Source organism: Somniosus microcephalus, chromosome 5 (genome assembly GCF_052327205.1).
Source record: "Somniosus microcephalus isolate GS21.2 chromosome 5, FLI_Smic_1.0, whole genome shotgun sequence".
Classification (NCBI taxonomy): Eukaryota; Metazoa; Chordata; class Chondrichthyes; order Squaliformes; family Somniosidae; genus Somniosus; species Somniosus microcephalus.
In genome coordinates, this window is record NC_140991.1 from 239076149 (window position 1) to 239100491 (window position 24343).

The 24343-nt window shown below is 45.4% G+C and overlaps 1 protein-coding gene and 1 long non-coding RNA gene across 2 annotated transcripts in view; one reads left to right on the plus strand and one right to left on the minus strand.

Moving 5' to 3' along the window:
- The window catches only part of myo10 (myosin X), a 312484-nt gene that overhangs the window by 38991 nt on the left and 249150 nt on the right, over window positions 1–24343 (plus strand). Inside the window, exons 11-12 of the mRNA XM_085988751.1 lie at window positions 731–839; window positions 19593–19673. Coding sequence (XP_085844877.1) covers window positions 731–839; window positions 19593–19673 — 190 coding nt within the window. The remainder of the gene's footprint in view (window positions 1–730; window positions 840–19592; window positions 19674–24343) is intronic.
- Window positions 16633–24343, minus strand: part of LOC147117619 (uncharacterized) — a 63116-nt gene continuing 55405 nt past the window's right edge. The window contains exon 3 of the long non-coding RNA XR_015078490.1: window positions 16633–16752. This is a non-coding gene — a long non-coding RNA (uncharacterized LOC147117619). The remainder of the gene's footprint in view (window positions 16753–24343) is intronic.

A 24343-nucleotide genomic window follows, 5' to 3' on the forward strand; every position in this document is an offset into this window, starting at 1 on the left:
ATGCTGGCGTTGGGGCTGATCGTGGTGGGATTCTGAGGACCAAGTTGAGAGAGTATAAAGTGCACCCATGCTGATGGAATAGATGTCAGGTGAAGTAGAGATGACAGAAGCGATCTGTCAATGGTGGGAGAGGTAATGAGGTCAGACTGGATGGAGACTTGTGTGAAGACTTGCAGCATCCTGAATCTGTAGTGGAAATGCAGTTTAGAGAAGCTAGTGGTTAAGGGAACATTTCTCAATCAGCTGGGAGCTTTGACTTGACATTTGAAGCTGTAAATTCATCAGCTGATTCAATGGCCACCGTGTTCCTGCCTCAGCTTCACAGACGCAGTCTAGGCACAGTGGGAAACCGGTGGGTGATCTGTCAAATTCAAAAATCTGGGAAAAAACTATTGTTAAATGGCTGTAAACAAGACACGAATGATTTTAATTGCCTCCCCCGCCGCTGCGTGTTGGGTCTGCTCAGTGCTGACAGACCTGACATTTGGTAAAGGCGCATGGTGACGGGCTCACAGCGGGGTCCCAACCCGCTAGGGGAAAAAACACTTTCCCAACCGAGCCGCCACCAAGCGCGCCTGCTGACCCCCCCCACAAAATCCAGCCCAGTGCTGCAGCCAACTGGAGCTGCTTTTCATTCAGAACAGTTATTGTAGCGTTGCTCTTCCCGTCCAGTCAGATTGAAGTATATGTATTCCTAGTCATTGGCGTTGATTTATATTCATGATTTCAGACTGGATTTCATATATGACTTATTTGAGCATGCATCAAGCAAGAACAATGAAGAGACGCTTAAATCTGGAACCAAACATCGGAAGCCAACTGTAAGCTCTCAGTTCAAGGTCAGTATCATCTCTTCCAGTTTTTTTTACAACTTGTTTTTGGTAGCATTACAGAATATTACAGCTGCTATTTGGCCATTCTTATGAATCATGGAAGATTATTAGTGCCAGTCTGTCAATATTTAAACTGCACCCGTGAGATGGGCTGAGCAGAAATCAGATCTTCTGCCAGCACAGGTCTCCACGGTGCCAATTCTCCTGACTTGTAGCTCGAGTCCTGCATCTTTCGTGCTCCATCATTGGACTATCTTCTCTTCCACTTCATCTGAAACAGCTCTGAAGGGTGCATCTTGTTTGTATATATGTATATAGACACACACATTTAAATAAAGGTGGTGTTACATATTCAAGTCTGCCACAGTTATCTACTCTGGTTCAGTGGTGTCAGTCAGTCTTTGAAGCAGTCTGGTTGTTTGCTCCTTACAGATGTTGACTCCCACTGCTCTATATTTTACTAGCGGTAGTGAGACCCAGGTGTGTAACAACAAAATTCCTTTGTGTTTTATACCGGATATCAGTGCCTTCTGCACATATACTCCTTCAGTCTCCCTGAAGGCAGACGGAGTTAACATTAGGCGAGAAGACATTCGGTTCTATTTGTAAGCTATTCTATTCCACAATAGGCAAGACGTACAGAACACTGAGTATGGTTAGAGACAGTGGGGTAGATTTTCCCGAACCTGTCAGGAAGAAGGCGGGACTTCCCCTTTCGGGGTTTTTGACCTGCCTACTTCGACGTCCGGCCAATCCGCGTGATTTTCCCTTGATTGACCTTGTTGAGCCCACCCAGTGGGCTCAGCAGGCCAATTAAGGGCCACCCGGCAACAGGTGACGTCACAGACTGCAATTTCATCTGTCAAGAGTTCTTGACAGATGAAATATCTGTTCCACAGCTGTTTGAAGCTGTCAAACACTGTCTGAGTTCTGACATGAGTCATTTTGCACAGACTCAGTTAGAACTCTTACCGGCACTCAAAGCTGAAGGCTGTCACTTTTCACAGATCGCAGCCGTTCAGCTTTAAGTACCGGCTGAGTGATGCGCTCCCGACGGCTACAGGAAGAAAGGCTGTGAAGGTAAGTACAGGTAAGTAAAAGTTTTTACACAGTTTAGACACACCAAACACACTTACCTTTACACCTGAGCGCCAACATCGCGACCCCTCCAACTCCTTCAACCCGACGGCCCGCCTGCTCTAACCTGGCGTGGTTTGGAGCCATCGGGAAACCCACACGAAACCCCTCAAAATAGGGATTAAGCTAAAAACTGCATGTTAACTATCTGTTAACAGGCAGTTAATTGGCACTAATCCCTTCCCGCCTGGTTTCGGCGGGTCCCAGTGCGGGGTGGGTACCCGCCGCCCCTGAAACTTACGTGGGGCGGGATGATGTCAGGACCCCCAAATTCGGGATTTTCCCCCCCACACGCCTGAAACCCTGCCTGACGGCTCCACGAAAATCTAGCCCAGTTTGTATTATCAATAATACTCTGCCCACATAACACTCCAAAAATAAAGAATGTGTGTAGTCTGCTTCAGCAGGTCTTCTAATTCAATTTAAAACCACAATGGTCCTGAATTTGGGGTTGGAGGCTTCCTGCGGGGAAATGCCTCCGATCCGCATAGTAGTTCACATTGGTACCAATGACATGGGTAGAAAGAGGGATGAGGTTCTGCAACAAGAATTTAGGGAGCTAGGTAGCAGATTAAAAAGCAGGACCTCAAGGGTTGTAATCTCTGGATTACTCCTGGTGCCACGTGCTAGTGAGTATAGGAATAGGAGGATAGAGCAGATGAATGCGTGGCTAAAGAGTTGGTGCAGGAGGGAGGGCTTTAATTTCCTGGATTACTGGGTCTGCTTCTGGGGAAGGTGGGACCTGTACAAGTTGGACGGGTTGCACCTGAACCGGAACGGGACCAACATCCTTGCGGCGAGGGTTGCTAGTACTGTTGAGGCGGGGGGGGGGGGGTTTAAACTAACTTGGCAGGGGGGTGGGATACGGAGTGGAGCTATAGTGGGGGTGATGCACAGCCAAATATAGAGGAAAAAAACAAATCAGTCTGGAAGGCAGAGCAAATATGTAATGCCACAAGGGAGTATGGCAAGGCTGGATGGCAAGGAGTCTTGCGAGTAAGGCAGATGAATTGAAGGTGTTGATGAACACATGGGAGTATGATATTGTTGCTATCACAGAGACATGGTTGAGGGAGGGGCAGGACTGGCAGCTCAATATTCTGGGGTATAGAATCTTCAGGCGTGACAGAGGGGGGTGTAAAAGAGGAGGGGGTGTCGCAATATTAATCAAGCAGTCAATTACTGCTGTAAGGAGGGATGATATCTTAGCAGGTTCCTCTAATGCGGTCATATGGGTAGAATGTAAAGAAAAGGGGGCAAGCACTTTACTGGGAGTGTACTATAGGCCCCCAAACAGTCAGGGGGAGATAGAGGAACAGATATGTAGGCAAATCTCAGAGAAGTGTAGAAATAATAGGGTAATGATAGGGGATTTCAACTTCCCCAATATTAACTGGGATAGTCAGAATGTGAAAGGCTTAGAGGGTGCAGAATTCTTAAAGTGCATCCAGGAGAGCTTTATGAGCCAGCATGTTGAAAGTCCTACAAGAGAGGGGGCGGTACTGGACCTAATTCTAGGGAATGTAGCCGGGCAAGTGGTAGATGTCAGTAGGAGAGCATTTTGGTGACCGTGACCATAATTCGGTGAGATTTAAGGTAGTTGATGCGCTATCAACAATACCAAAGACTACGAGATGGACTTAAATGAAGTAGGCTTTTATTGACTAAGAACTAGAGCATGCCTCTGCTAGTGAATCCATCCTAAGAGCTCTCGGGGGAAGGGTGGTGAGTCACCTTTATACCCGGGCTTAGGGGTGGAGCCAGGGGCTGAGACATGCCTGGACTTGTACAGGGTTAACAGTGGTTTACCACACAGGCATGTACAGGTTAACAGTGGTTTACCACAGTAGTCATGGATCGGAAATAAAGGTTCTAAATTGTGGGAAGGCCAATTTTAATATGATAAGGCAGGATCTGGCAAAAATGGACCGGGATCAGATACTTGTAGGAAAATCCACATCAGAGCAATGGGTGTCTTTCAGAAAGGAAATAGAGTGTACAAAGCCAACATGTTCCTGTAAATGTCAAGGGTGGGACCAACAAGCCCAGGGAACCCTGGATGTCGAGGGATATACAAGAATGGATTAGGAAAAAAAAGGAGGCTTTTGGCAGATACAAAGGACTAAAAGCAGTGGAAGCCCTAGAGTATAGAAAGTGCAGGGGGTACTTAAAAAAGAAATTAGGAGAGCGAAGAGGGGGCATGAAAAAACACTAGCGGGCAAAATAAAGGAAAATTCCAAGGTGTTTTATAAGTATATTAAGGGCAAGAGGATAACCAGGGAAAGAGTAGGGCCTATTAGGGACCAAAGTGGCAATCTGTGTGTAGAGCCGGAAGATGTAGGTGAGGTTTTAAATGAATATTTTGCATCTGTGTTCACTATGGAGAAGGGTGATGTAGGCATAGAAATCAGGCAGGGGGATTGTGATATACTTGGAACAAATTAGTATTGAGAGGGAGGAGGTACTGGCGGTTTTAGCGGGCTTAAAAGTGGATAAATCCTCAGGCCCTGATGGCATGTATCCCAGGCTGCTGTGTGAGGAAAGGTGGAGATTGCAGGGGCTCTGACGCAAATTTTCAGATCCTCTCTGGCCACAGGGGAGGTGCCAGATCACTGGAGAACAGCTAATGTAGTACCATTATTCAAGAAGGATACTAGGGATAAACCAGGGAATTACAGGCCAGTGAGCCTAACATCAGTGGTAGAGAAATTATTGGAAAAAATTCTGAGGGACAGAATTAGTCTCCACTTGGAGAGGCAGGGATTAATCAGGAATAGTCAGCATGGCTTTGTCAGGGGAAATCATGCCTGACCAATTTGATTGAATTTTTTGAGGGGGTGACTAGGTGTGTGGATGAGGGTAGTACAGTTGGTGTGGTCTACATGGACTTCAGTAAGGCTTTTGACAAAGTCCCGCATGTGAGACTGGTCAAGGAGGTAAGAGCCCATGGGATCCAGGGCAATTTGGCACGTTGGATCCAAAATTGGCTTAGTGACAGGAGGCAGAGGGTGATGGTCGAAGCTTGTTTTTGTGACTGGAAGCCTGTGTCCAGTGGTGTACCGCAGGGATTGGTGCTGGGTCCTTTGCTGTTTGTAGTGTACATTAATGATTTAGATATGAATATAGGAGGTATGATCAGTAAGTTTGCAGATGACACAAAAATTGGTGGAGTGGTAAATAGCGAGGAGGGAAGCCTCAGGCTACAGGACGATATAAACGGGATGGTTAGGTGGGCAGAACAGTGGCAAATGGAATTTAACCCTGAAAAGTGTGAGGTGATGCATTTTGGGAGGACTAACAAGGCAAGGGAATACACAATGAATGGTAGGACCCTAGGAAGGACAGAGGATCAGAGGGACCTTGGTGTGCATGTACATAGATCCCTGAAGGCAGCAGGACAGGTACTGTAGATATGGTGGTTAAAAAGGCATATGGGATACTTGCCTTCATTAGCCGAGGCATAGAATATAAGAGCAGGGAGGTTATGATGGAGCTGTACAAAACGCTGGTTAGGCCACAGCTGGAATACTGTGTGCAGTTCTGGTCGCCACACTATAGGAAGGATGTGATTGCATTGGAGAGGGTGCAGAGGAGATTCACCAGGATGTTACCTGGGCTGGAGCGCTTCAGCTATGAAGAGAGGGGTTGTTTTCCTTAGAGCAGAGAAGGCTGAGGGGGGGACCTGATTGAGGTGTACAAAATTATGAGGGGCATAAATAGGGTAGATAGAAAGGAACTTTTATCCTTAGTAGAGGGGTCAATAACCAGGGTGCATAGTTTCAAGGTAAGGAGCAGGAGGTTTAGAGGGGATTTGAGGAGAATGCCTGAAAGGGTGGTAGAGGCAGGAACCCTCAACATTCAAGAAGCATTTAGATGAGCACTTGAAACGCCGTAGCATACAAGGCTATGGACCAAGTGCTGGAAAATGGGATTAGAATAGACAGGGCTTGATGGCCGGTGTGGACTTGATGGGCCGAAGGGCCTCTATCTGTGCTGTATAACTCTATGACTCTATAAGTTCCATGCCTAACTGGGGCCTTGGGATCCATGATGACTTGCGCTCTTGGGCCTCCCTTGTTCAAAAAACGGTGTAAAGATAAACCCAGGCTGGTCAGTTTAATCTCGTTAGTGGGGAAGCTTTTAGAAACAATAATCAGAGACAAAATTAACAGTCACTTGGACAAGGGTGGAGTAATTAAGGAAAGCCAGTATGGATTTGTTAAAGGCAAATCGTGTTTAACCAACTTGATCGAGTTTTTTGATGGGATAACAGAGAGGGTTGATTGATGAGGGCAATGCAGTTGACGTGGTGTACGTGGATTTCCAAAAGGTGTTCGACAAAGTGCCACATAATTGGCTTGCCAGCAAAGTTGAAGCCCATGGAACAAAGGGGACAGTGGCTGCATGGATACAAAATTGGCTAAGTGACAGGAAGCAGAGAGTAGTGGTGAATGGTTGTTTTTTGGACTGGGGGAAGGTATACAGTGGTGATCCCCAGGGGTCGGTACTAGGACCACTGCTGTTCTTGATATATATTAATGACTTGGATATGGGTGTAAAGGGCACAATTTCAAAATTTGTAGCTGACACAAAACTTGGAAACATAAGAAATAGGAGCAGGAGTAGGCCATTTGGCTCTTAGAGCCTGCGCCGCCATTCAATAAGATCATGGCTGATCTACCTCATCTCCACTTTCCTGAACTATCCCCATATCCCTTGATTCCCATAATATTCAAAAATCTATCGATCTCTGTCTTGAATATATTCAAAGACTCAGCATCCACAGCCCTCTGGGGTAGAGATTGCTAAAGATTCACAACCCTCTGAGTGAAGAAATTTCTCCTCATCTCAGGATAAGGGGTAGGCCATTTCAGACTGAGACTATGCCCCCTAGTTCTTGACACTCCAGCCAGGGGAGTGTCAATTCCCTTCAGAATCTTGTATGTTTAAATGAGATCGCTTCTCATTCCTCTAAACTCCAGAGAGTATTGGCCCATTCTACACAATCTCTCCATAGGACAGCCCTCTCATCCCAGGAATCAATCTAGTGAACCTTCATTGCATCACCTCCAAGGCAAGTATATCCTTCCTTAGATAGAAGACAAAAACTGTGCACAGTACTCCAGGTGTGGTCTCACCAAGGCCCTGTACAATTGTAGCAAGACTTCCTTACTCTTATACTCCAACCCCCTTGCAATAAAGGCCAATTTGCCCTCCTTATTGCTTGCTGTACCTGCCTGCTAGCTTTCTATGTTTCTTGCACGAGAACACCCAAATCTCTCTGAACACCAACATTTAAAAGTTTCTCACCATTTAAAATATTCTGTTTTTCTATTCTTCCTACCAAAGTGAATAACCTCATATTTCCCTACATTATACTCCATCTGCCACCTTACTGCCACTTAGTCTATCTATATCCCTTTACAGACTCTTTGGGCTTGATTTTAACAGAGGAGGCGGGTTTGGAGGCGTGTCAGCTGCTAAAATCAGAAAAAATGGCTTCAGACACCCAACCTGCCTCCATCCCGCCCACACGCGATTTTCGTGAGTGTCTGTCCAGCTGCTCCCAAACTGACCCGACTCCAACTGGTGGGACAGGTAGTTAAAGCAGTTAAGAGCCTGTTAACTGCCTTGATAATCCTATTTTGAGAGGTTTCCCATTTTGGTGCCTCTGGCTCCTGTTTCCCTTCATGTCAGAAACAGCCCTGCTGCAAGGAGACGAGTTGGTGGAGGACATGATCTGTCGTCATTATTGGTGCAGAACTTTAAAAGCGCTCCTGTAACATGCCTAGTTATCAAATGCAACAAATTTGTTGTTGGAGGTTTGGGATAAGATTGAGATGAAGATAAGGTCAAGATTCTTAACACACCATACATCATCTGTCCAATAAATGGTGCTTTCCGATCACTGTCACCACCATCATTATAAATGGAATTAGCCCTGAGCCCTCACTGTGCAACTTCCATTTCCCAGAACACATAGACCAGAACCTCAACTGCTTGCCATCACTTTTATTTAATGACATCACAAAAGGAGGACACTCGATAATTTACAGCACAATAAACTACCCATGTGACTACTCGTGTGACTATTTGTGTGTTAACTTCCTCATATCACAGAAATCACAGAAACCACACAGTGCAGATAGAGGCCATTTCGGCCCATCGAGCCTGCACCGACACATATCCCACCCGATCCCCGTAACCCCTACACCAACACATATCCCACCCTATCCCCGTAACCCCACGTATTTAATCCCGCTAACACTAAGGGTCAATTTATCATAGCCAATCAACCTAACCCGCACATCTTTGGACTGTGGGAGGAAACCGGAGCACCCGGAGTAAACCCACGCAAACACGGGGAGAATGTGCAAACTCCACACAGACAGTCGCCCGAGGCCGGATTCGAACCCGGGTCCCTGGCGCTGTGAGGCAACAGTGCTAACCACTATGCCACCGTGCTTCTACGTGGTGCTTCCCCTGTGGCTTCAGCAGATATAGAGGCACCTTGCTCACTTTGATGCTGCGCCTGCCTAGACACCTGTGGCTGGTGTCCTCTGGGTTTGGGAGCCTGGGAGGGCTCCTCCACAGTCTGCTCTTCCTGCGGCTGTGCAGGGGCTGAGACGCCATCTCAGTTTGGTGTGGTATGTGGGGCTCTGACCGAGGCGCCGCAGTGGCATGGTCATGTGAGCACATGGAGAGGAGCCCACACTTCCTTGTTGCCTGCCACCACCATCACCCTCATGGGTCAGCCACACTTCAGTGCTAGCAAGTGGCTGGAGAGCAACTTGCTGCACATCAGGAGGACCCGTCTCTGTGCTAGCAGTCCTTATAACAAGGACGTCCATGAAGCTCTGGTGTTGTTCCTCAATAGATGCCCATCTCTCCTCCATTGCAGACAATCTATTTTGAAGAGTTACCTTGTTTCCGTTAGTCTGGCGATTTATGTCCTCTATGGCGGGTGCCACCCTCTCCATGGCGGAACAGTCATGCGCCATTGCCTCCACAAAGGCAGTGCTCATGTTAGAGATGGACTCCTCCATTCTCTGCACACTCGCAGTTACCCTGGATGCAAACCCTTCCAGAGACTCCTGCACTTGTTCCTGGAGTTCCAGCACCACTCTCTTTCTGGATGGCCCCAGAGGCACAGCATCTACATGCAGCTGAGCAGAGCTAGGAGAGTCCTGCGATCTCCGACGAGGACTCTCCACTGCTGTCCCTGTCTCCACCATCTGCTGATGCTCACTTGTGAGCTGTGATACACCATGTGACAACACTACTCTATGTCGCGAAGGCCCTGCTGATGTGTGCATTGCTGCGCTGAGTCCTGTTGATGCTGCTCCCTCTGAGGCTCCAGGTTCCTCTGAGGAGTTGTCCGGCTTTTCCTCCTGGACAGTGAGGAGGGGGGCTTTCGATGGTCCTGTGAGAGAGTAAAGGCATAAGTTAGACATCCGATTTACGGTAGCAGACAAATCCTTTTGTGCAGATGATCAGAAGTCAATCTCTATGAGCATCATATGCCATTGCAATCAATCATGAATTGTAAATGTGAGGGATGAAAATGCATTCTGTCACCAGCTTCCTCAAATGCGACCATCTCTCCTTCCCCCACTTCCAGCTCCTCGCCACCTCCCACGATGTCGTGAGCAGCCTCCTCAGCGTTTGTTCATGTGGCCAGGGATGGTGTGCCTCCTCCTGTCTTTGCTCTCTCCCTCTTATTGTGGGCTAGCTTTTCCTGCAAGGAGGGACACAAGTGGAGTTTCAGCGAGAGTGATGGAGTGAGTGTGAAGAATCCAAAACCTAGAAGCTTAGAGGGAGACCAAGAAGGAGTGAGGTGACAAGAGGATGCTGCCTCCCTGTGCGTTGTTAGTTGTTATTGCATAACAGTGAGAGCGAGTGTGAGGGCTGCATAGTAGAATAGTGAAGTAATTCAGTACAGAGAGAGATAGAGAGGTAAGGGTGCAAGGGAAGTAAGGGTAAGGTGGGATGTGGAGGAGCAGGCTGAGAAGGGAAGCAGTTTGAAGGTAAGTGTGATGTGATACTCACTTTTGATGTTCGCACAAGATCATTGAAGCATTTTCGGCACTGGACCCAGGTGTGTGTATATAGCAACCTCGCACTTACCTCCTCAGCAATCTGCAGCCAGGCTGCCTTTGTCTGCTGAGGAGGCTTCTTCCGGCCATCGGGAGGGAACAGAATCTCCCTGCGTCCTCTTACTCTCCCTGCACAAGAGTTTGCAGGGACTCCTCAGTGAATCGGGGAGCAGCCTTGGATTTTGCAGCACTCATGGTCACGTTGGCCCATTCAAGCTGCAGCAGTAACGAGAAGCGAGAGTCTGAGACTACATGGAGCCCTGAAAAACACGTGCAGCAATGACCTCATCAGTGCAGACCAACAGACCCGCTCCCAGGCAATGCAGCAGGCAACGCGTACAACGGGACTAATTGATACAATTAAGGCAAAATGGGACACCGGGAGCGGCTGAATCCGGCAGCGGGTCCGAAACCCGCCCACCAGGAAGCCCGCCCTCAACTGGCCTCCATTAGTAAAATCGAGCCCTTTGTGATACATACATAGAAATATAGAAGATAGGAGCAGGAGTAGGCCATTCGGCCCTTCGAGCCTGCTCCGCCATTCAATGAGATCATGGCTGATCATCCAAATTCAGTACCCTGTCCCTGCCTTCTCCCCATATCCCTTGATCCCTTTAGCCTCAAGAAACATATCCAACTCTTTCTTGAATATATTTAATGAACTGGCCTCCACCGCCCTCTGTGGCAGAGAATTCCACAGGTTCACCACTCTCTGGGTGAAGAAATTCCTCCTCATTTCTGTCCTAAATGGCTTACCCCTTATCCTTTGACTATGACCCCTGGTTCTGGACTCCCCGGCCATCAGAAACATCCTTTCTGCATCTAGTCTGTCCAGACCTGACAGAATTTTATAGGTTTCGATGAGATCCCCTCTCAATCTTCTAAACTCCAGTGAGTATAAGCCCAATCGACACAATCTCTCCTCGTACGTCATTCCTGCCATCCCAGGTATCAGCCTGGTGAATCTTCGCTGCACTCCCTCCATGGCAAGAACGTCCTTCCTCAGGTAAGGTGACCAAAACTGCACACAATACTCAAGGTGTGGTCTCACCAAGGCCCTGTACAACTGCAGCAAGACATCCTTGTTCTTGTACTCGAACCCTCTTGCTACGAAGGCCAACATACCATTTGCCTTCTTAACCGCCTGCTGCACCTGCATGCTTACCTTCAGCGACTGGTGCACAATAACACCCAGGTCTCTTCGCACTTCCCCTTCTCCCAATCTATTGCCATTCAAATAATAATCTGCCTTCCTGTTTTTGCCACCAAAGTGGATAACCTCACATTTATCCACATTATAGTGCATTTGCCATGTTTCTGCCCAATCACCCAACCTGTCCAAATCATACTGGAGTTTCACGACATCCTCCTCACAGCTTACCCTCCCACCCAGCTTTGTGTCATCTGCAAATTTGGAGATATTACATCCAATTCCCTTGTCCAGATCATTATATATTGTGAACAGCTGGGGTCCTAGGACCGATCCTTGCGGTACCCCACTAGTCACTGCCTGCCACTCGGAAAATGACCCGTTTATTCCAACTCTTTGCTTTCTGTCCGCCAACCAGTTCTCTATCCAAGTCAATACCTTGCCCCCAATCCCATGTGCCTTAATTTTGCACGCTAATCTCTTATGTGGGACCTTATCGAAAGCCTTCTGAAAGTCCAAATACACCACATCCACTGGTTCTCCCTTATCTATTTTACCAGTTACATCCTCAAAAACTTCCAGTAGATTAGTCAAGCATGATTTATCTTTTGTAAATCCATGTTGACTTTGTCCGATCCTGTCACTGCTTTCCAAGTGCTCTGCTATTTTATCTTTTATAATAGACTCCAGCATTTTCCCCACTACCGATGTCAGGCTTACCGGTCTATAATTCCCTGCTTTTTCTCTACCACCTTTTTTGAATAGTGGGGTAACATTAACTACCCTCCAATCCATGGGTACTGTTCCAGAGTCTATCGAGTTCTGGAAGATGACCAGCAATGCATCTACTATCTCTAGGGCTACTTCCTTAAGTACCCTGGGATGTAGACCATCAGGCCCTGGGGATTTATCGGCCTTCAGTCCCATCAATTTTCCAAACACCATTTCCCTACAGATACTGATTTCTTTCAGTTCCTCCCTTTTATCAGACCCTATGTTCTCCGGCATCTCTGGGAGGTTATTTGTGTCCTCCTTTGTGAAGACAGAACCAAAGTATGTATTTAGTTGCTCTGCCATTTCCTTGTTTCCCATTATAAATTCCCCTGATTCTGACTGTAAGGGACCTACGCTTGACTTCACCAATCTTTTTCTCTTCACATATCTATAAAAGCTTTTACAGTCAGTTTTTATGTTCCCTGCAAGCTTACTCTCATATTCTATTTTCCCTTTCTTAATTAATCCCTTTGTCCTCCTTTGTTGCTTATTGTCCCACCTAGCTTTTGTACTTGGATACATTACACTCGGCCCCTTCATCTAGATCATTAATATAGATTGTAAATAGCTGTGGCCCAAGCACTGATCCTTGCGGCACCCCAACAGTTACAGCCTGCCAACCTGAAAAAGACCTGTTTATCCCTACTTTGTTTTCTGTCCATTCACCAATCATCTATCCGTGCTACTATATTATCCCCAACCCCATGAGCCCTTATCTTGTGTAATAACCTTTTATGTGGCACCTTATCGAATGCCTTTTGGAAATCCAAACAGACTACATCCATTGGTTCCCCTTTATCTACCCTGCTAGTTACATCCTCAAAAAACTCTAAATTTGTCAAACACGATTTCCCTTTCATAAAACCATGTTGACTCTGCCTAATCATGTTATGGTTTTCTGAGTGACCTGATACCACTTCCTTAACAATGGATTCCAGCATTTTCCCGACGACTGATGTCAGACTAACTGACCTGTAGTTCCCTGTTATCTCTCCTTCCTTTCTTGAATAGTGGTGTTACATTTGCTACCTTCCGCTGGGACCATTCAAGAATCTAGGGGATTTTGGAAGATCAAAACCAATGCATCCACTATCTCTGCAGCCACCTATTTTAGAACCCTAGGATGTAGGCCATCAGGTCCAGGGGATTTGTCGGCTTTTAATCCCATTCGTTTCTCGAGTACTTTTTCTCTACTTATATTACTTACGTTAAGTTCCTCACCCTCATTAGACCCTTGGTTCCCCAGCATTTTTGGTATGCTTTTTGTGTCTTCTACTATCAAGACGGATACAAAGGGGGTGATTTTCACTCGGAAGTCTGGAAGGAGGCGGGACTGCAACTTTTGGGGTTGTGATCCTGCCTCCATCGAGATACAGCCAATCCACGCGATTTTAACTTGATTGACCTTGTTGAGCCCTCCCAGCAGGCTCAGCAGGCCAATTAAGGGCCACCCGGCAACAGGTGACGTCACAGACTGAAATTTCATCTGTCAAGATGTTTTGACAGATGAAATATCAGTGTTTCACAGCTGTTTGAAGCTGTGAAACACTGACAGTCTTACTTCTAACCTGAGTCCTTCTACACAGACTCAGTTAGAATCTCTCCGGCACAGAAAGCTGTCACTTTTGACAGTTCGCAGCCGTTCTGCTTTCTGTGCCGGTTAGATGATGGACTCCCGAAACCTAGAGGAAGGAAGGCTAAAAAGGTAAGTACAGGTAATTTAAACTTCTTTACACACTTTAGACACACCAAACACACTTGCCTTTGCACTCATGCACCCATCACTCACCTGAACACCGACATCTCGACCCCTCCAAGTCCTTCAACCCGACGGCCCGACTCCTCTAACTTGGCGTGGTTTGGAGCCGTCGGGAATCCCACACTTCAAGGTTTAAACTAGGGATTAGGCTAAAAACTGCCTGTTAACTACCTGTTAACAGGCAGTTAATTGCCACTAATCCCTTCCCGCCCCGGGTAGGTGGGTCCCAGTGCGGGGCGGGTACCCGCCTCCTTTGAAACTTACATGGAGGCGGGTTGAGGGCGGGATGGTGTTGGGACCCCGAATTCGGGACTTTAACCCCCCACACGCCTCCAATCCCAACTCCACGGGTCAGTTAAAATCGAGGCCAAAATATTTGTTTAATGTTTCTACCATTTCCTTATTCTCCATAATAATTTCTCCTGTCTCAGCCTTGGGGACTAACATTTACTTTTGCTACCCTACTTGTAGAAGCTCTTACAATCTATTTTTATATTTCTTGCTAGTTTTCGCTCATATTCTATTTTTTCCCTTTTTATCAATTTTTTGGTTACCCTTTGCTGGTTTCTGAAACTCTTCCAATCCTCAGGCTTACTACTATTCTTTGCAACATTACAAGCTTCTTCTTTCAATCTAATGCTATCCTTAACTTCTTTAGTTAGCCATGGATGGATCACTTTTCCCATGGAGCTTTTGTTTCTCAATGGAATGTATTTTTGTTGTGAATTATGAAATATTTCTTTAAATGCTAGCCACTGCTTATCTATCGCCATACCTTTTAATCTATTTTTCCAATTTACCTTAGCCAACTCGCAGCTTATACCTATGTAATTGGCTTCATTTAAGTTTAAGACTCTAGTTTCAAACTTAGGCAAGTCACTCTCAAACTTAATGTGAAATTCTATCATATTATGATCACTCTGCCCCAGAGGATCCTTTACTATGGATTGATATACAACTAAACATGGGGGCCATCTTGGGAAGCGAACCCCTTTTAAGCAAGCTTTTGGCTTAAAAAAAACACATCTTAACATAGCTCATGGCCAAGTCCTTTTCATGAAAAAAACAAGGAATCCTGAGCCGTGATGGTAGTAATAAGCATGCATATTTTGAATTAGTGGGTACATTATTTTAAAGGGACATTATTCTCATAAAACTATGTCTGGCAAACCTTTTTTTTGTCTACAGACACATATTGCAATGATGTAAATTATACTGAATGACATTATTTTATCACTTGTGCATGGCTTCATTGTAAGGGGGAAAAGATGCACAGCTCTTTTTCTTCTCCAAGTGACTTACAACTGTCTTTCTATTAGCTATTCAGCTGTTTATTTATTTTGCTTGGGTTTTGAATATGATCCATCCCAGATGGTTGAAGGCATGGCCGCCAGTAATGGAACGACGGGAGTGGGGGATACTCAAGAAGCCTTAGTTGAAGCAATGCAGAGTTCTGTGACGGTGTAGGGTTGGAAGAGGTTACAGAGAAAGGGAGGACCAAGGTCATGAAGGGATTTGAACAGGATGATGAGATTTTAAATTGGAGATGTTGGGGGACCGGGAACCAATGGAGGTCAGTGAACACAGGGCTGATGGGTGAGTAGGACTAAGGATACAGGCCTTACCTCAGCTCATCCGCTGCTGAAACCCTCATCCACGCCTTTGTTACCTCTAGACTTGACTATTCCAATGCACTCCTGGCTGGCCTCCCACATTCTACCCTACGTAAACTTGAGGTCATCCAAAACTTGGTTGCCTGTGTCCTAACTCGCACCAAGTCCCGTTCACCCATCACCCCTGTGCTCGCTGACCTACATTGGCTCCCGGTTAAGCAACGCCTTGATTTCAAAATTCTCATCCTTGTTTTCAAACCCCCCCATGGCCTCGCCCCTCCCCATCTCTAATCTCCTTCAGTCCCACAACCACCGCCCCCTACCCGCCTCCCCCCCCCCCCGAGATACCTGCGCTCCTCTAATTCTGCCCACTTGAGCGTCCCTGATTATAATCGTTCAACCATTGGTGGCCGTGCCTTCTGTTGCCTAGGCCCTAAGCTCTGGAATTCCCTGCCTAAACCTCTCTGCCTCTCTACCTCTCTTTCCTCCTTTAAGATGCTCCTTAAAATCTACCTCTTTGACCAGGCTTTTGGTCACCTACCCTAATTTCTCCTTATGTGGCTCGGTGCCAAATTTTTGTCTTTTAATACTCCTGTGAAGTGCTTTGGGACGATTTACTACGTTAAAGGCGCTATATAATACAAGTTGTTGTTGAATCAATTAAAGGCCTCTGCATTTTGGTAGCATAACACTTCAAGTTTAAGTCTTTGTTATAAGCACAGCTGTGTAGATGACTGCTTCATCTCACCAACACCACCATATACGTGACCTGTGAGAAGATTATTTTCCAGTTCCAGCTGGTTCTCCCACTATAGGAGTGAAAACAGGCTTATCGTTTATCTTCATGAAAGCTAGGTTGTGGGAAACTTTTTGCAGCCAGCTACTGGTGCCTAGCTGCTCGGTGCCTAGCTGCTCACAGAACCCAAGACACCGAGCAGCTAGGCACCAGAAGCTGGCTGCAAAAAGTTTCCCACAACTTAGCTTATCCCATACCTGGGAGACAGTTTGTATGGTGACAAATTATTCTTTTCATTATAAAAGCAGGGAAGGAGGAGTTAATATTGGGTAAGAGAAAGGTTGTGTAAAGAGGAGGAAATCATAAATTGAATAAATGCAGTTTGGGTTTGCAGTGAGGCCAACTGTTGACCAGGTTAGAATATCCTTAAACCATTTATTTAAAAAAAGTGTTACAGTTGACAAATTTTAAAAACAAACCTGGAAACCTCACGTGTAACAAGAAAGTAACATTATTGACGAAGAAAACTTTTTATTCAGTAACAGTCACATTGCATAAATTCTAAGTTCAAAAAGAAAAGCTCACATGTTGTTCTAAGAATCAGTATGATAGACTGTTGGTGTTATCAGTATAACTTCTGCTCACATAATACTCCTAAAATGAAGAACATGCATATATTAGCCTGCTTCAGTAGGTAATCTCATAGAGTCATAGAGTTATACAGCACAGAAAGAGGCCCTTCGGCCCATCGCGTCCGCGCCGGCCATCAAGCCCTGTCTAATCTAATCCCATTTTCCAGCATTTGGTCCGTAGCCTTGTATGCTATGGCATTTCAAGTGCTCATCCAAATGTTTCTTGAATGTTGTGAGGGTTCCTGCCTCTACCACCCTTTCAGGCAGTGAGTTCCAGATTCCAACCACCCTCTGGGTGAAAAAGTTTTTCCTCAAATCCCCTCTAAACCTCCTGCCCCTTACCTTGAATCTATGCCCCCTTGTTATTGACCCCTCTACTAAGGGGGAAAGTTCCTTACTATCTACCCTATCTATGTCCCTCATAATTTTGTACTCCTCAATCAGGTCCCCCCTCAGCCTTCTCTGCTCCAAGGAAAACAACCCCAGCCTGTCCAGTCTTTCTTCATAGCTGAAGCGCTCCAGCCCAGGTAACATCCTGGTGAATCTCCTCTGCACCCTCTCCAAAGCAATCACATCCTTCCTATAGTGTGGCGACCAGAACTGCACACAGTACTCCAGCTGTGGCCTTACCAGCGTTTTGTACAGCTCCATCATAACCTCCCTGCTCTTGCCTTCATTAGCCGAGGCATAGAATATAAGTATCCCATATGTCTTTTTAACCACCTTATCCACCTGTTCTGCTGCCTTCAGGGATCTATGTACATGCACACCAAGGTCCCTCTGATCCTCTGTCTTTCCTAGGGCCTTACCATTCATTGTTTATTCCCTTGCCTTGTTAGTCCGTCCAAAATGCATCACCTCACACTTTTCAGGGTTAAATTCCATTTGCCACTGTTCCGCCCATCTGACCAACCCATCTATATTGTCCTGTAGCCTGAGGCTTCCCTCCTCGCTATTTACCACCCCACCAACTCAACTTAAAACCCCAGTGTCTCTGTGCCCTGTCCTCCCACCAAACACAGAAGTTTACTCCCTTCCAGCCTTCTGCTTGTTCCCTCAGCAGGCTGAGAAAACAACACCAGACATTCATTGTAAGGGACTTGCTCAGTTGAGGTCCTAATACTCAGATGAAGTATATGTGCTCTATTATGTAGCCAGTTGATCAGTCTCATATGTTTGTGTATGAGGTTAATGAATTGTTTACATTGTACATCTGCTAGTGTATTTATATATTTTCAACCGAAGGAAAAGAGCTGAGCATTTTAAATGCAACTGGGCCTTCCATTTAATATTTTTAAAGGCACATCCGTAGCTTAAAAATGTAACCTGCATTTGCATGTCTCTGTCAATAACAGCCTAAATGAATTTTGTTTTGTTTTTCATCTAGCAAACTTAAAATCTTATGGTTCCGGTTTTCATCTTTCAAATATTGACCTTGTGACACAATTTTATTGGTTAATGGTGTTCTGAGAAGAAAGGGTTTTTACAAAATCAAAAATAAATCTTTCATATGTTAAAGTAAAAGCTACTGATGTGTCTGGCAGTCACCAGCATTCCAGATTAATTTTATAATTTTGAGACCAAACAAAAGTATTTCCACCTCCTTTTAACCCTTTCCACCTCAGCAAGATCACATTTGGCTTGATTCTGGCGATTGCACTGAATATGATCCATTTGGGCTTTTACAGAAGGCCTTTGGTTTTGGTTTAAATCTCCAGATAATTAGCATAGAGGGTTTAGATTAGTTCAAATTGACTCTTCCCTGCTCCCACTATACTTCACAGCTCCAGAGAAAGGTGTTAGGAAAACATGTTTATAACCAAAATGGAAGGGAGTAAATAACCCCTGCTGTTTTATTACTGGGACAGCCTTTGTGTTTCTGCTGTTTATTTGCAGCAAATGTGAACATTCAGAACAGGTGTAAGTGGAATTTCCATATGGAAATCGTGTCTGTTTTACAGAGTACAAATCCAAATGGAACAAGATTTGCTATGTGGTTTTGGTTTTCCAACTGTGAACTGCTGATGATTTGTACACATTGTTATTGTGTGCTTATCATACATGTTGCATGCCAAGTTTACATGACTTAGCAGTCATAGGGATTGGCATTAACTCCCACCCAGCCTGGTGGAAATGTGGCGGGGGGTTTGTTTAAAATGAACCGGGGGACTTACCCACTCCATTCCGGCCAACTACAATTTTAAATTGCAGGCAGCAAGGACACCTGGCTCAAGCCAGCGGGGTCCTCTTTAAATATGCAGATCAGGCTCTGATGATATAATCGGAATGCCATTGTAACCTGAGGCCTGAGCAGGCAAAACCTGTCTGGAACCGCAGCCAGGACCAGGGCAAGAGTGCTCCTCCCGGGGCCCCACGAGGAAACATTGGGCCTCCCCGCCACGTGCTTCCCTCCTCCCCCAACCGGCTTTTCTACCCAGAGTACTTAACTGGGTCCCCGGCGACAACCTCCTGCCTCTTGGTTTTAACGGCCGGACAGCTGCTTCCTGCTGACTTCGCAGACGTTTTGGTCAGGAATTCAGTAAGCGGAATGTTAATGAGGCCTGGCCATTTAAATTGGCCGAGCCTCCCTGCTATCACTCCCGGATGGGCTAGCAGCGCGCTTTGCCACATTTCTGCCTGGGAGTTAAAATCGAGGTCATGGTGTTTGCAGCATTTCAGTATTCTAGAGGGAGCAGATTTTAATACAAATGCACAGTCCAGAAGGGTGTCTGAGAATCCTTCTTGAAGGGAATGCATCACAAATCTTAAGCTTTTGTTAAAGATTAGCTGTGTGAAACCTGTAAGCTAAATTAATTACTGTATTTTGAAAGCCATAACTAGTTTTTGTTTCAATCTTTTCAGGACTCCCTCCATTCATTAATGGCAACATTAAACACATCAAATCCATTCTTTGTCCGATGCATCAAACCCAATATTCAGAAGGTAAGTTTAAATTGAACTGACCCCAACCAGTAGTTGTGAGTCCAGTGTTCACACATCTATTGCCACTTCTAATGGTTTGTGCTAAAAACATTAACACTATATTCATAACTCAAAAATAACAGTGTTCATCATCTTAGCCATTATTGAATAAATGAACCAGAAACAGCCATTCTATGTATGTTAACCAATACTTCAGAGCCAATAATGAGAACTTTGGTATTTTTGTTATCTCCTGAGAAACTTCACTCTGTAGTTGCATGGTATAACTTTATGACAGCTGCCTGTTTGGTATTACTGCATTAAAGTGGACCAGTCACATTTTAGCAACACTTACAAAATAATAATGGGGATGGGAGCCCATCTTTCACATCCTGTCTTTATATCTGTTGATTGGATGTAATAAGTTTGTAGGTTTGTACATATTCCAAATCCCTTCCAGTCACAAGCTTTACTAGAATAAGGTTTCAGTAGAATAATGCAGTCTCTGTCAATTCATCCCCAAACAGTTCAGCAGATGTTGAGGTTCAATGAGCTTTGTAAAGTCTGAAATCACATAAAAATATCCTAAAGTCCTGGCGTGTAAGTTTGTTGGTTTGTGGGAAGAACTCTGAGTTGACAAAAAAAATCAACAACAATAGCCTGGAGCTCAAGCCTTTTTGTTTCATGCTTTGCAAGACTAGTAGTACATAGGGGAATGTTAGAAAGGAAACCACAGATGCTGGAAACCTGAAACAAATATAGACAATGCTGGAGATGCAAAGTGTGTCGACTTGCATATGAAATAGAAAGAAAGGCTAATGTTTTTGTTGTGGCTGTTAATTAGAATTATGAATAGCAATATACAGTGCATCATCACATTTGCCTCACAATTGCTCTATTAATGTTTATACAGCTACGATGACCCAGACATTTACATGTGTAAATTTTCCAACAGTTTTTTAATTGGATATAAACCTGTAATGAAACTACAATTAACATTCAATCTAGTTCATGGAGGAAACACTGCTAAAGATTCCATCTCCAAAATACAAATATGATTTTGCCGAAGTTTCCCCCTCTCTTACTTTATTTTAGCCATGGTGTGGAGATGCCGGTGTTGGACTGGGGTGGACAAATGTAAGAAATCACACAACACCAGGTTATAATCCAACAGCTTTATTTGAAATCACAAGCTTTCGGAGCGCTGCTCCTTCGTCAGGTGAAGTGGAGAGATGCATAAAAACACAGCTTATATAGTCAGAGAATAATGTCAGATGTTTACAGGTAATCTTTCTAACTGCCATTTATCACACCTCGGCAGAGAGATAATCACAGCAATCAAAGGTGTAAATGGTGTCCAAACAGGTCAGTCAGGAAAACATTACATCAAAGAACAATGAGGTGGGGTCACAAGGGGTCAAATGTTGCAGATGCTGGGGTCTGTATGAAAAACAAAAAAAACAGACAAAAAACATTTTTTTTGCTGGAAATCACAGCAGGTCCGGCCGCATCTGTGTGGAGAGAACAAGCCAACGACGACTCGAGTCTGGATGACCCTACGTCAGGTGGGGTTACATGTAGCGTGACATGAACCCAAGATCCCGGTTGAGGCCGTCCTCATGGGTGCGGAACTTGGCTTATCAGTTTCTGCTCGACGATTTTGCGTTGTCGTGTGTCTCGAAGGCCGCCTTGGAGAATGCTTACCCGAAGATCGGAGGCTGAATGTCCTTGACTGCTGAAGTGTTCCCCGACTGGGAGGGAACACTCCTGCCTGGCGATTGTTGTGCGGTGTCCGTTCATCCGTTGTCGCAGCGTCTGCATGGTCTCGCCGATGTACCATGCTCCAGGGTATCCTTTCCTGCAACGTATGAGGTAGACAACGTTGGCCGAGTCACATGAGTATGTACCATGTACCTGGTGGGTGGTGTCCTCACGTGTGATGATGGTATCTGTGTTGATGATCTGGCATGTCTTGCAGAGGTTGCTGTGGCAGGGTTGTGTGGTGTCGTGGTCGCTGTTCTCCTGAAAGCTGGGTAATTCGCAGCAAATTACCCAGCTTTCAGGAGAACAGCGACCACGACACCACACAACCCTGCCACAGCAACCTCTGCAAGACATGCCAGATCATCAACACAGATACCATCATCACACGTGAGGACATCACCCACCAGGTACATGGTACATACTCATGTGACTCGGCCAACGTTGTCTACCTCATACGTTGCAGGAAAGGATGCCCCGGAGCATGGTACATCGGCGAGACCATGCAGACACTGCAACAACGGATGAACGGACACCGCGCAACAAAATCGCCAGGCAGGAGTGTTCCCTCCCAGTCGGGGAACACTTCAGCAGTCAAGGACATTCAGCCTCCGATCTTCGGGTAAGCATTCTCCAAGGCGGCCTTCGAGACACGACAACGCAAAATCGTCGAGCAGAAACTGATAGCCAAGTTCCGCACCCATGAGGACGGCCTCAACCGGGATCTTGGGTTCATGTCACGCTACATGTAACCCCACCTGATGTAGGGTCATCCAGACTCGAGTCGTCATTGGCTTGTTCTCTCCACACAGATGCGGCCGGACCTGCTGTGATTTCTAGCAAAAAAAATGTTTTTTTGTTTTTCATGCAGACCCCAGCATCTGCAACATTTGACCCCTTGTGACCCCACCTCATTGTTCTTTGATGTAATGTTTTCCTGACTGACCTGTTTGGACACCATTTACACCTTTGATTGCTGTGATTATCTCTCTGCCGAGGTGTGATAAATGGCAGTTAGAAAGATTACCTGTAAACATCTGACATTATTCTCTGACTATATAAACTGTGTTTTTATGCATCTCTCCACTTCACCTGATGAAGGAGCAGCGCTCCGAAAGCTTGTGATTTCAAATAAAGCTGTTGGACTATAACCTGGTGTTGTGTGATTTCTTACATTTACTTTATTTTTAAAAATGTTTTCGATCTCTGCTCAATATGCACCACCTGATCCCAGTGCCACCATATAAACATAAGAACATAAGAATTAGTAGCAGGAGTAGGCCATACAGCCCATTGAGCCTGCTCTGCCATTCAATAAGATCATGGCTGATCTTCGACCTCAACTCTACTTTCCCGCCAGATCCCCATATCCCTTGATTCCCCTAGTGTCCAAAAATCTTATCTATCTCAGCTTTGAATATACTTAACGATTCAGCATTCACACCCCTTTTGGGTAGAGACTTCCAAAGATTCACAACCCTCTTGAGTGAAGAAATTCCTCCTAATCTCAGTCTTAAATGGCCGACCCCTTATCCTGAGACTATGCCCCCTAGTTCTAGACTCCAGCCAGTGGAAACTACATCTCAGCATCTACCCTGTCAATCCCCCTCAGAATCTTAGATGTTTCAATGAGATCACCTCTCATTCTTCTAAACTTTAGAGAGTATAGGCCCAATCTGCTCAATCTCTCCTCGTAGGACAACCCTCTCATCCCAGGAATCAATCTATTGAAACTTTGTGCACTGCCTCTAAGGCAAGTATGTCCTTCCTCAGATAAAGAGACCAAAACTGTGCACAGTACTCCAGGTGTGGTCTCACCAAAGCCCTGTACAATTGTAGCAAGACTTCCTTACTCTTGTACTCCAACCCCCTTGCAATAAAGGCCAACATGCCATTTGCCTTCCTAATTGCTTGCTGTACCTGCATGCTCACTTTCTGTGTTTCCTGTACAAGGACACCAAAATCTCTTTGAACACCAACATTTAATAGTTTCTCACCATTTAAAAAATACTCTTTTTCTATTCTTCCTACCAAAGTGAATAACCTCTCATTTCCCCACACTATAATCCATCTGCCACTTTATTGCCCACTCACCTAACCTGTCTATATCCCTTTGCAGGCTCTTTGTGTCCTCACAGCTTACTTTCCCACATAGTTTTGTATCATCTGCAAACTTGGATATATTACACTTGGTCCCTTCATCTAGGTCATTAATATAGATTGTAGATAGCTGAGGCCCAGGCACTGATCTTTGCGGCACTCCACTAGTTACAGCCTGCCAACCTGAAAATGGCCTGATTATCCCTGCTATCTGTTTTCTGTCCGTTAAACAATGCTCTATTCATGCTAATACATTACTAGGCTTAGTGCTAGGTCCTTGCTTTTTGTGGTATATATCAATGATTTAGACTTCAATGTAGGGGGCATGATTAAGAAGTTTGCAGATGGTACAAAAATTGGCCATGTGGTTGATAGTGAGGAAGAAAGCTACAGACTGCAGGAAGATTGGTCAGGTAGGCAGAAAAGTGGCAAATGGAATTCAGTCTGGAGAAGTGTGAGTTAATGCATTTGGGGAGGGCTAGGGAAGGGGATTCATGATAAATGGTAGATTACTGAAGTGTAGAGGAACAGAGGGACCTTGGAGTACAAGTCCACAGATCCCTGAAGGTAACAGGACAGGTAGATAAGGTGGGTAATAAAGCATATGGGATAGTTTCCTTTATTAGCATAGCATATAAGAAGAATTTATGCTTGAAATATATAAAACGAAAGTTAGGCCACAGATAGAGTACTGCATACAGTTCTGGTGGTCATGGGGGTGATTTTGCCAATGGGGAGCTTGTGGAGGTGGGACTCCCACCTATCAGGATTTCGTCCCGCCTTCATCAACTTCTGGCCAACTCATGCTATTTTCCCTTGATTGACCTTGT